Source organism: Arachis hypogaea, unplaced genomic scaffold, assembly GCF_003086295.3.
Source record: "Arachis hypogaea cultivar Tifrunner unplaced genomic scaffold, arahy.Tifrunner.gnm2.J5K5 arahy.Tifrunner.gnm2.scaffold_92, whole genome shotgun sequence".
NCBI lineage: Eukaryota > Viridiplantae > Streptophyta > Magnoliopsida > Fabales > Fabaceae > Arachis > Arachis hypogaea.
The window spans coordinates 12,501-25,000 of NW_027255504.1; the positions used below are offsets into that span (position 1 = coordinate 12,501).

A 12,500-nucleotide genomic window follows, 5' to 3' on the forward strand; every position below is an offset into this window, starting at 1 on the left:
ATCTATACAGATGGATCTTATATATATCACACAATGAAGTACCGCATGAGTGGATATATAGGAATCCAAATCCGCCGAATCACTCATGTTATGATTGTCTACATCCTAGGTCTTCCTGTTCCTTCATCTGGCTTATGTTCTTCATGTAGCATTCAGACCGAATGACTCTATGAAATTACGTCGCTACTTACGCATAGTTCGGGTAACGTAGGAGACATCTCTATTTTTCCCCCGGGGAATCCAATCCTTAGAATTACCACTGCTTAGCTTTCAATTCGCCTTTGACCATCAAATGAAATGTGAATAACCCGCCCCCCTCTTTGAAACAAGGGGCGCCTCTGGTTCTGTCGGTGCTTGAAACAATTTTGTCTTCTCCATATTACTATATCTCTAGAGTCAATAATTTTATATGAGGAACTACTGAACTCAATCACTTGCTGCCGTTACTCTTCAGTTTTCTGTTGAGGTCTATCCTGTGGAGGTACTCAAATTGGATCAGTGATCGATTTCTAGGTTTCGCCGTAAACCTAATTGGTTACTTCCAATTACGTAAATCAATAGTTCAAACCGCACTCAAAGGTAGGGCATTTCCCATTTTAATAGGAACTTCTGTACCAGAAACAATGGTATCTCCAATTATAGCCCCTCTGGGGTGTAAAATATATCTTTTCTCACCAACTCTGGAAACCAAAATACCCACATTAATCGCAGGTCTGATTCCAGCATTGAATAGATCGGCGGATAAGAATATTTGGCCATCTGTAATAGAAATCACATTTGTAGGAATATAAGCTGAAACATCTCCCAATTGGGTCTCAACTATTGGCAAAGCAGTCATACTTCCTTCACCTAACTGAGAACTTGATTTAGCGGCTCTTTCCAAAAGACGTGAATGCAAATAAAAAACATCTCCCGGATAATAAAAAAAGCAATATTGATAAATTTTGTATCAAATTGCATTTTTTTATCTCATAACGACAAAACCATCTTCTCATTTCGATTTCAAGAATTGTTCAGGAATTGTATAGTTAACAGTTCCGTTTTGTCCTTCCATTATTGCGTTTGTCGATCAAAGTGCATATCTCTTTTTCAATAAAAAAAGGGTATTCTCATATATATATCGTTTTGGCGGCATGGCCGAGCGGTAAGGCGGGGGACTGCAAATCCTTTTTCCCCAGTTCAAATCCGGGTGTCGCCTGATCGACAAGAGAATTGAATTTTGACCTTTTAATTAAAAAAATGAGAGGAAAAACGAATTTATCTGTAATGTTTTCCGACTCTACTAGAAATCTGATCAAAACTTGTTTGATGTTCTAATAGAATTTATTGAATTGTTTCGTGTTAATATAATAGTTTTAGTGCAGAATCGAATCCCCCTTTGACTCTGTACCAGCGATTTAAATAAATATATATAGTTATTATAGTTTCTAGTATTCTCAGTGATTAGATTAATACCAAAAAAAAAACAACAAGAATTAGTGAACAATAGTAAAATAATTCCTTCATAGTGATATTTTTTATAGAGATAGGAGAAAAAATTCACATGGATATAGTAAATCTTGCTTGGGCTGCTTTAATGGTAGTTTTCACATTTTCCCTTTCTCTCGTAGTATGGGGAAGAAGTGGACTTTAAAGGTACGACTAATTGGGGTGGGGGATCCAACTGTATCAATTGTTTTCTAGCTGGGTTATTAAATTTTTCTATTGAATATTTTTCATTTCCTTTTAATTAATACCATACCAATTCCTTTAATTCAAATATATCCGCATTTCGGAAGTCTATTTTATTTGAGTGGTGTAATGTATTCTATGCATACTAAATACAAAATACTCTGTCAATCACCCAAATAGTGAAATTATTACCTTATTCTTGTTAAGGGGATGAAAAAAAGATAGGAAATTTTTTCCTATTCCAACCTAATTCTTCCTAAGATTTCTATTTAGATGAACTGGCTCTTACCAAAGTTATATATCGAAAATGAGTAACCGCGGAACCCCCTTTAACACCCCTTTTCCCTTTTTTCCCCTCTTTTCAAAGTTGGATTTCTAAGTTCTTTATTGAACTCATTTATTTGCAATCATGGTTAAAATGTAAAAAAGATTGGGGTTGACTACCAATCTTTTCAAAATACAGAAAAAGCTTCTCGTAGAAACTACCGATCATTTGTTAACTATTACAACTATTCCAACTATTTAATCAATTACTTCTTGGAAATGCTAAAAGTATTACTCAATTTTTTTATATGATACCGGGCCGGGATTGATATTAAGAATCAGAAACCCATAAATTTGAATAGCAAAAATAAGAGTTGCTTTTGGATTATTACATATATATTTTAGTGGAACCAATACAAAAAATGGATGAAATAAAGAAAAAATTGGAGATATAATATATAGATATATATACTATATATATAAATATATATAATATAATGAATATTATATTCAATAATCTTGAATTCAAATTGGAAAATTGAATATTGTATTAATTGATAAAATTGAATAAAATAACAAAAAACAAAATACAGAAATGATAAAAAATTTACTAAAAAAATGTATTTATTTTATTCCACATTTTATTCTAATCTAAAAAAAGAGAAAGATTCTAATCTAATATCTAATATAGAAATAAGATAAAAGCGGGTAGCGGGAATCGAACCCACATCGTTAGCTTGGAAGGCTAGGGGTTATAGTCGACGTTTATTTATCTTTTTTTTTTTAACGTCTCTAATTCAAAACCGAATGTGAAACTTTTGTTTCATTCGGCTCCTTTACGGAAGGGATTCAGAAAAGAAGAAATATGGAACACGGAAAAAAGATTCCGCTAACCCATAACATCTATGTCAGCCTTTCTGTATGAATACATTGAAAACGCCTTGCTTTTTAGATGATCCCTATAGAAAAGGAGTATTTTTACAAATATACGTTTATTTTTTCTAGTTACTTCGTTCTCTATTTCTATTTGAAAGAATCTTTAGGAAAAGAATCAAATTTCCATCGAGCTAAAAAAAGGATATCGATGTCTCTAGTAAACTAGAGTAATCGTTTAATAGCTATTGTGCCTCAGGGGAGGTCCTGCGGAAAAATAGCTCGGCGCCAGGATGATAAAAAGCTTAAGACCTCTCTTATTACTTTTTCAATATGAAAAAGTAATAAGAATTCAAAATGAAAAAGGTCATCTTATTCAAAACCCCAATTATGAAATCCCTTCTCGCCCACTTCACACCTCGGAACGCACCGTTCTTATAGAGAGAGAGAGGTGCTTTCACATCTTCTTAAGCCGAAATGAAATGGCTGGGGAGAGGGAAGGTTCCCTTTTTTTAGTTTTAGGGTACTCCGGGAAACAGATCCAGTGGAGACGGGATGGGGCCTGTAGCTCAGAGGATTAGAGCACGTGGCTACGAACCACGGTGTCGGGGGTTCGAATCCCTCCTCGCCCACAACCGGCCAAAAAGGTAAGGACCCTTACCTCTGGGGGTAAGAAAATCATGATCGGGCTAGCGGACCCAAAGCTATGGAACTTGGGTGTGGGTATTTTGTCGAAATGGAATGGCCTTACCTTACTGTTTTCTTAAAAAAGAAACAAAATTTTCGTAAATGGTGGATATTTCTAAATAAAAAAAGTATGTCCTAAGCTTTAGCTCTTTTTTTAATATTTGTATTTTAGTAAAAAATTCTCATAAAACGAAATTTGTCAAATCAAATAAAAACATTCGTTTATTTTGTTTGATATGCAGTAAAATTAAATTCATATGACATGACCCAATCGAATAAATAAGAATTTTTGTCTTTTATTTCAAAAGCATTAGTTTTTTCGAAGTAATTTCTTTTTTTACATTAAACAGATATCTATGTTTGGCAAAATTTTGAAAAAAGTGTTATAATATTCAAAGTTTTACTTTAGATAGAAAGATAGAAAAAAAGAGGGGATAAAAAAAATGGCTAATTAATCAAATAAAAGAACTATTTGTTTTACGGAACAGAAGATATGTCTTTCACATGACTTGTAGCAATAAAAAAACTATATCAGTTGCATGGCAGTTCCAAAGAAACGCACCTCGAGATCCAAAAAAAAAATCCGAAAAACTCTTTGGAAAAGGAGAGGTTTTTGGACAGCATTGAAAGCTTATTCATTAGCGCAATCAATTTCTACGGGAAATTCAAAAAGTTTTTTTGTATAAAAAATACAAACGTTGGAATACTCTGAATTAGCTGGATTCTATTCTCTAATAGAATATAGAATTTGTATATAAACAAAAATAGTTTCAAATAGTTATATTTTTTAATAAAATAAAAGAAACAGAATTTTAGAATTATTTTTATTTAAAAATTAACCACTGGTGCCACGGAGAGATATGTTTTAAGATCTCGCATTTTTAATCCTCCCTTTTTCTTTATTTCAATTTCTAATACATAATTTTATATAGGACTATCAAAAAATAGTTATTTTGTTAATAACCACTTGGATTTTCTGCCGAATTCTTAATTCAAATTTGAAATGTACAACGATTCATTCGATAGCTTTTTTGTTTTCTAATAACTAATAAAAAGGGGTCTATTTCTGCCCGAACATTCCATAAAAATGAAATAGATTTCCATGTTAGGGAAATTTCCTATTTATTATTATTTAAATTATTTATTAACTTAAGAAGTCTTTCTTTGATTATTATATTAAAATTTTTCTGATTAGAATATAAGAATTTTTATATTCTTAATTATATTATATATTATTATATATTATATAATATATATACAACGGAGAAAATGTGGAAAACAAGACAAAGATTCTTTACAATGACACAGAAAACCAATTGAAAGGGATGTAGCGCAGCTTGGTAGCGCGTTTGTTTTGGGTACAAAATGTCCACTACTTCTATAAATAGAATAAGGTTCAGATATTGATAGAATTCATAAAATAAATTCTAAAATTCTGTTTCTTTGATTTTATTAAAAAATATAACTATTTGAAACTATTTTTGTTTATATACAAATTCTATATTCTATTAGAGAATAGAATCCAGCTAATTCAGAGTATTCCAACGTTTGTATTTTTTATACAAAAAAACTTTTTGAATTTCCCGCGTACACGTCACGGTCATCCTGCTTTTTTATCTTATATAGACTTATATGTAACTATTGAAAGTGATGACATTCTACATAATGTTAGAATTCCACCGAAAAGCTTTTTATTAGTTCAAAATAATCAATACGTAGAATCGGAGCAAGTGATTCCCGGCGACTCATAGGCAGTGGCTTGGTTAAGGGAAACTACCGGAGCCGTAGCGAAAGCGAGTCTTCATAGGGCAATTGTCACTGCTTATGGACCCGAACCTGGGTGATCTATCTATGACCAGGATGAAGCTATCTTTGTAGCTCCAGAATGTTTCAGTCTATGCTCCTATCTACTTTCTGGATATACTAAGAAAGATGTACGGTCTAATGAGGCTACTACGAAATATTTACTCATGGGTGGGCCGGAAATGCCCGACTTATCAATTTATCCGATAAACTACTGGGAGCTCATGTAGCCCATGCCGGATTAATAGTATTCTGGGCCGGAGCAATGAACCTATTTGAAGTGGCTCATTTCGTACCCGAGAAGCCCATGTATGAGCAAGGCTTAATTTTACTTCCCCATCTAGCAACTCTAGGTTGGGGGTAGGTCCTGGGGGGAGGTTATAGACACCTTTCCATACTTTGTGTCCGGAGTACTTCACTTAATTTCCTCTGCAGTATTGGGCTTTGGTGGTATTTATCATGCACTTCTGGGACCTGAAACTCTTGAAGAATCTTTTCCATTCTTCGGTTATGTATGGAAAGATAGAAATAAAATGACTACAATTTTAGGTATTCACTTAATCTTGTTAGGCATAGGTGCTTTTCTTCTAGTATTCAAGGCTCTTTATTTTGGGGGTATATATGATACCTGGGCTCCGGGAGGGGGGATGTAAGAAAAATTACCAACTTGACCCTTAGTCCAAGTATTATATTTGGTTATTTACTAAAATCACCTTTTGGAGGAGAGGGATGGATTGTTAGTGTGGACGATTTGGAAGATATAATTGGGGGCATGTATGGTTGGGTTCGATTTGTATACTTGGTGGAATTTGGCATATTTTAACCAAACCTTTTGCGTGGGCTCGGCGTGCACTTGTATGGTTCGGAGAAGCTTATTTGTCTTATAGTTTAGGTGCTTTATCTGTTTTTGGCTTTATTCATAAGAGGAGAGGGGACCAAGATACTTTGATTTCTTACGTTTTTGCAAACGTGCGAGTTTGTTGAATTACACTATTCAAAATTAATATTTATATGATAAATCACTATTAATACTATTTATTCAATATAAATAATATAAATACTAGTTATTCAACAAGTTCGATTGATTGATACGAGTTGATTTTCTGTTATGATAAATTGAAGAAACAATAGCCGGTCCGATAGCAGCTTCAGCGGCTGCAATGGCAATAACAAAAATAGAAAAAATATTTCCCTTTAATTGGCGACTATCAAAAAAATCAGAAAAGGTTACGAAATTTATATTAACTGCATTCAGTATAAGTTCAAGACACATAAGGGCTCTAACCATATTTCGACTCGTGATCAATCCATAGATACCGATAGAAAATAAATAGGCACTCAAAACAAGTCCATCTTCGAGCATCATTGACGAACTCCTTATCAATTTCGATTCACTATAATATTAATATAATATGAACAACAATTCAACCAATTCAATTGACTAAAGAATTAAAAAAAAAGTCTGAAAAAAAGAATATATTCGCAAAAAAAAAATTTCTACATAAACACTCTTTTTTTACATTTACAGAGAATTAAATCGAAATAACTGAGGAAAAAAAAGAATTCTTTTTTTTTTGCAAGTTAAAAAAATTTCTTACTGGCGAGCCACGACAATTGCACCTATCAAAGCAGCTAAGAGAATTATTGAAATTAGTTCAAATGGAAGAAAAAAATCTGTTGATAAATGGAAGAAATGACTAGTACTTATTAAATCTTGCTCTATAATCTGATTTGGTCTTGTAGTCCAAATAAGCCCGTACCATGATGTATCTGGAATAGTAGTTATTAGTGAAACAAAAATACTTGTACAAACCATCAAAGTAATTCCCCCCCTCTCGTCAATCCCACGAGCCTCTTTTTTATCTATTCTAAATTCTCATTCGATTACGGCATCAAAATAGAAAAACTCACATTGGGTTGGGTTTAGGGATAATCAGGCTCGAACTGATGACTTCCACCACGTCAAGGTGACACTCTACCGCTGAGTTATACCCCTTCCCTTGCCCCTATCGAGAAATAGAACTAACTAATCCTAAGGCAAAGGGTCGAGAAACTCAACGCCACTATTCTTGAACAACTTGGAGTCGGGCCTTCTTTTCACACTGTTACGGATACGAAAATAATGGGAAAAATAGGATTCGACTGTCAACTGCTCCTATCGAAAATAGGATTGACTACGGATTTGAGCAATAGCACATAATTTCAAAAAACCCATACGATTTTCCCTTGATTTCACGTTTCTGCAATATATATATTCTAATAGTTTCTGGATTATAATTGAAACCTCTTTTTTTTTGAATCCATCTTACATCAACAACTCGACCTCTACCGCCTATAGGTAGTTTTAGACAAGTTTCCTTTGAGGAGGATACCTGAATTCCAAGTATAGCTCGTAATAATCTATCTTCCGGGGCATACGAGGATTCTTGTACCATTTGAGGCGTTAATTTCCCCACTAAAATATCGCCCGTCTCTACCCAAGATCCGGGGGTAACAATTCCATTTTTGTCTAAATCCAAAAAAAGACACCAATTTGTATGTGAAAGGGAATCCTAATAACAAAAAAATATCATTCCTAAGAGGGATCCCCTCTTTTTTGCTTCGTGGGAACCCTTATCTAATTTGAAATTCAAAAGTTAAAAAAAAAAGAATTTTTGATTGCATCAGAAACGACATTTTTTGAATTTGGTATGGATAAAAGATCTTCCTATGTTATACTATTCCATTCTCGACGATGAATCGATTTGATAGCTTAGCTTAGATATTGTTATTCATGATATTATATTGGTTCTATTTGATATCATCGAGATGTGATTTAGACCATTGAATTTGCTGACGAAAGATTTACCATCTCTATGGGATTAGATCCCGAGTTATTTATTGGAAATAAAAGAAAAAAAGCATAGAGATTATGGAAGTAAATATTCTGGCATTTATTGCTACTGCACTGTTCATTCTAGTTCCCACTGCCTTTTTACTTATAATTTATGTAAAGACGGTAAGTCAAAGTGACTAATTTGACTTAAAACATGATTTCATTTCTTAATTCATGTCAATACAGTGAATGAAAAAAAAGATTCTATTTTTACTTAAGATTTAATAAATGAAATAATCGGACTAGAAGCAACAGAATTCTATAAAATCTGGATAGATAATATGGTAGAAAGAAATCAATTTGATTTCTTTCTACCATATTATCTATATTATCTATTCTATAATTGTAGTGCAAAAAGTTTTACTCTATAATATAATATGGATCAATCTACAATATGTATCTAAATATTCAGATCGACCTTCTTATATATAGACTTATATATATCGAATTTCAATTCCATTACATCATTATATCTAATGTACATAGTAGCTCCAATTTTTTCTTTATTTCATCCATTTTTTGTATTGGTTCCACTAAAATATATATGTAATAATCCAAAAGCAACTCTTATTTTTGCTATTCAAATTTATGGGTTTCTGATTCTTAATATCAATCCCGGCCCGGTATCATATAAAAAAATTGAGTAATACTTTTAGCATTTCCAAGAAGTAATTGATTAAATAGTTGGAATAGTTGTAATAGTTAACAAATGATCGGTAGTTTCTACGAGAAGCTTTTTCTGTATTTTGAAAAGATTGGTAGTCAACCCCAATCTTTTTTACATTTTAACCATGATTGCAAATAAATGAGTTCAATAAAGAACTTAGAAATCCAACTTTGAAAAGAGGGGAAAAAAGGGAAAAGGGGTGTTAAAGGGGGTTCCGCGGTTACTCATTTTCGATATATAACTTTGGTAAGAGCCAGTTCATCTAAATAGAAATCTTAGGAAGAATTAGGTTGGAATAGGAAAAAATTTCCTATCTTTTTTTCATCCCCTTAACAAGAATAAGGTAATAATTTCACTATTTGGGTGATTGACAGAGTATTTTGTATTTAGTATGCATAGAATACATTACACCACTCAAATAAAATAGACTTCCGAAATGCGGATATATTTGAATTAAAGGAATTGGTATGGTATTAATTAAAAGGAAATGAAAAATATTCAATAGAAAAATTTAATAACCCAGCTAGAAAACAATTGATACAGTTGGATCCCCCACCCCAATTAGTCGTACCTTTAAAGTCCACTTCTTCCCCATACTACGAGAGAAAGGGAAAATGTGAAAACTACCATTAAAGCAGCCCAAGCAAGATTTACTATATCCATGTGAATTTTTTCTCCTATCTCTATAAAAATATCACTATGAAGGAATTATTTTACTATTCTGTCTACTCTTGATTCAACACACTTCCACTGTAGTGTTCGAGTAGATACTCTAATTTTCTCTTGAACCATAGTAATCAATTCTTTTTTTCAAATCCTTGAATTGTTTATTTCTCTTGTCTTGAAATTTATTCTATGTTTTCTATTTTTATCTTTTGTTTTACATTACACACGTCGTTTTTTAGGGGACCTACACCCATTATGTGGCATAGGGGTTACATCCCGTATAAAATTTAAGAGTATGCCACTTCTACGAATAGCTCTTAATGCCGCATCTCTTCCGAGACCGGGACCCTTTATCATGACTTCTGCTCATTGCATGCCTTGACTCGCTACTGTTCGAATAACATTTCCTGCTGCGGTTTGGGCGGCAAATGGTGTTCCCCTTCGCGTACCTTTGAATCCACAAGTACCTGCGGAGGACCACGAAATTACCCGACCCCGTACATCGGTAACAGTGACAATGGTATTGTTGAAACTAGCTTGAACATGAATAACGCCCTTTGGTATTTTACGAGCATGTTTACGTGAACCAATACGTCCATTTTTACGCGAACCAATTTTGGGTATAGGTTTTGCCATATCTTATTATCTTTTTATTATTTCATAATTATTATCTCATAACCTAAAAGGAAGTCTGAGATGTATGGATATATTCATTTCATGTCAAAAAAACAGATGTTTTACTATATTTCTTTTTTTTAATTAGAAACTAGAATTAATATTCTCAAAATTGGCATTCTATTTGTGTTAATATACAACTAACAAAAATAGAATTTCCAATTTTAGATCCCCAAAATCTCTCTATCTAATATCTCTTTTTTATATTGTATTCTATTAGAATAGTTCTAATCTATATATATATAATCATTGATATATATTATATATATAAGAAAATTTCGAAATATTCGAAATAGAATTTCTATATTCATTCAATAATTTGAAATTTTCACATATTCAAAAATATTAATATATAATCAATATTACTATAAAATCATATCATATATAATAGAGAATATTATATAATTTCTAAGTTTTCATGTAAAAAAAAGTTTGAATTTCAATATCTATATCTTTTTTATTTTTTTTTATTTGCGCACCCAGTCCTTTATAATTCAAAGCCCTCTCTTGTGGCTTTTGTGGAAATATTATCCTTATCCTTGTCTTTGTTTATGTCTTGGATTGGAACAAATTACTAGAATTCTACCTCGTCTACGGATCAATCTACATTTTTCACAAATTTTACGAACAGAGGCCCGTATTTTCATATTTATCATTCCTTCAACTTAATCTCGGATCCATTTTAATGGAAGAAAATAAGGTTTCCTTCAATTTTTAACTTCTATTCTAATCGTACCCCTCAAAACCAATAATATTAAAATAAAACAACTAGAGATTTTGCAATTGAAAAAAAAACTAGCTAAAAAATATGATTTTTATGGGAAATTTTGTAATCCAATTGATCGACCACTAACACTAATATATAAATATTATTAAAAAAATTCTAAATAAAACAAATTCGGAATCATAGAAAGAAAATTAGTCTATCCATAATAGAAGAGGAGATGAGATCATATGAAAAATGTAACCGATTCTTTCCTTTGTTTGAGTTACTGGCCATCCGCCGGAAGTTTCGGGTTTAATACCGATATTTTAGCAACAAATCCAATAAATCTAAGTGTAGTGCTCGGTGTATTGGTTTTTTTTGGAAAGGGAGTGTGTGCGAGTTGTTTATTTCAAGAATAGGTTAGATCGAACCAACTGCACTTTTTTCTTTATATATATAAATAGGAAAAAGTGCATGATCCCACGAATTACTTCTGAAAAAAATTCTAGTTTTAATAAATTAAGAAAAAAATTTTAAGAACCATAGCATTTCGTGATTCATTGTTAAATCCACTTTGATTCTCTATGAACTAACAATTTTGGACCATTACCATGGTTAAAGCAAAGCTAGGCATAGGCAGTTTTAAATCTAGACGCAGTATAGAAGGAGTTTTAGAGGATTCAAAAAGGTCCGTTGAGCGCCTATATCTTATGTCATAATAGATTCGAACACTTGCCCCGGATTAACATCCGGATCATAATTGTTCTAGTGAATAACTAAAGAAAAAAATTGGAATAGATAGATGGGAGATAGAATAGAAAGAAACTCAATATAAAAATCTCTCAAAAGTTCACTAATTTTTTTTTTATATTGGCAGGTCTCTTTGTATGTGTTGTCCGGAAGGAGGAGGACTCAATGATTATTCGTTCGCCGGAACCAGAAGTAAAGATTTTGGTAGATAGAGATCCCATAAAAACTTCTTTCGAGGAATGGGCAAAACCCGGTCATTTCTCAAGAACAATAGCTAAGGAACCCGATACTACTACTTGGATTTGGAACCTACATGCTGATGCTCATGATTTCGATAGCCATACTAGTGATTTAGAGGAGATTTCCCGAAAAGTATTTAGTGCCCATTTCGGCCAACTCTCCATCATCTTTCTTTCGCTTAGTGGCATGTATTTCCATGGTGCTCGTTTTTCCAATTATGAAGCATGGCTAAGTGATCCAACTCACATTGGACCTAGTGCCCAAGTGGTTTGGCCAATAGTGGGCCAAGAAATATTAAATGGTGATGTTGGCGGGGGTTTCCGAGGAATACAAATAACCTCCGGTTACAACTTGATGTTATTGATTCTCCATTTTATAGAATTTGAACGCAGAAATTCATTATTCTTTATTTTGGACTTAATTATTTAAGCCGGATGAAAGGAAACTTTCACGTCCGATTTTGAAAGGGGGAGATCCCATTGATCCATTGGTTGGATCCTATCCAAATTTTTCGTTTGCTAGACCCGTCGTTAAAAAGCCTACTTTCTTACGATTACGAGGTTTATTCGAATATGAAATCCAATCCTGGAAATATAGCATACCACTTTTTTTTACTATACAGG

General features: G+C 32.7%; 1 protein-coding gene, 2 non-coding genes and 1 pseudogene across 3 annotated transcripts in view; 3 read left to right on the forward strand and 1 right to left on the reverse strand.

Moving 5' to 3' along the window:
• The window catches only part of LOC140183444 (large ribosomal subunit protein uL2cz/uL2cy-like), a 1,328-nt pseudogene extending 490 nt beyond the window's left edge, over nucleotides 1–838 (reverse strand).
• A 289-nt stretch (nucleotides 839–1,127) lies between these two features.
• TRNAC-GCA (transfer RNA cysteine (anticodon GCA)) lies at nucleotides 1,128–1,198 on the forward strand. The gene has a single exon. It is a non-coding gene; the product is annotated as a tRNA-Cys (tRNA).
• Nucleotides 1,199–3,366: 2,168 nt separating this feature from the next.
• Nucleotides 3,367–3,440, forward strand: TRNAR-ACG (transfer RNA arginine (anticodon ACG)). The gene has a single exon. It is a non-coding gene; the product is annotated as a tRNA-Arg (tRNA).
• Nucleotides 3,441–11,802: 8,362 nt separating this feature from the next.
• LOC114927263 (acetyl-coenzyme A carboxylase carboxyl transferase subunit beta, chloroplastic-like) overlaps nucleotides 11,803–12,500 on the forward strand; it is a 6,757-nt gene continuing 6,059 nt past the window's right edge. Inside the window, exon 1 of the mRNA XM_029296885.1 lies at nucleotides 11,803–12,193. Within this exon, the coding sequence (XP_029152718.1) occupies nucleotides 11,803–12,193 (391 nt within the window). The remainder of the gene's footprint in view (nucleotides 12,194–12,500) is intronic.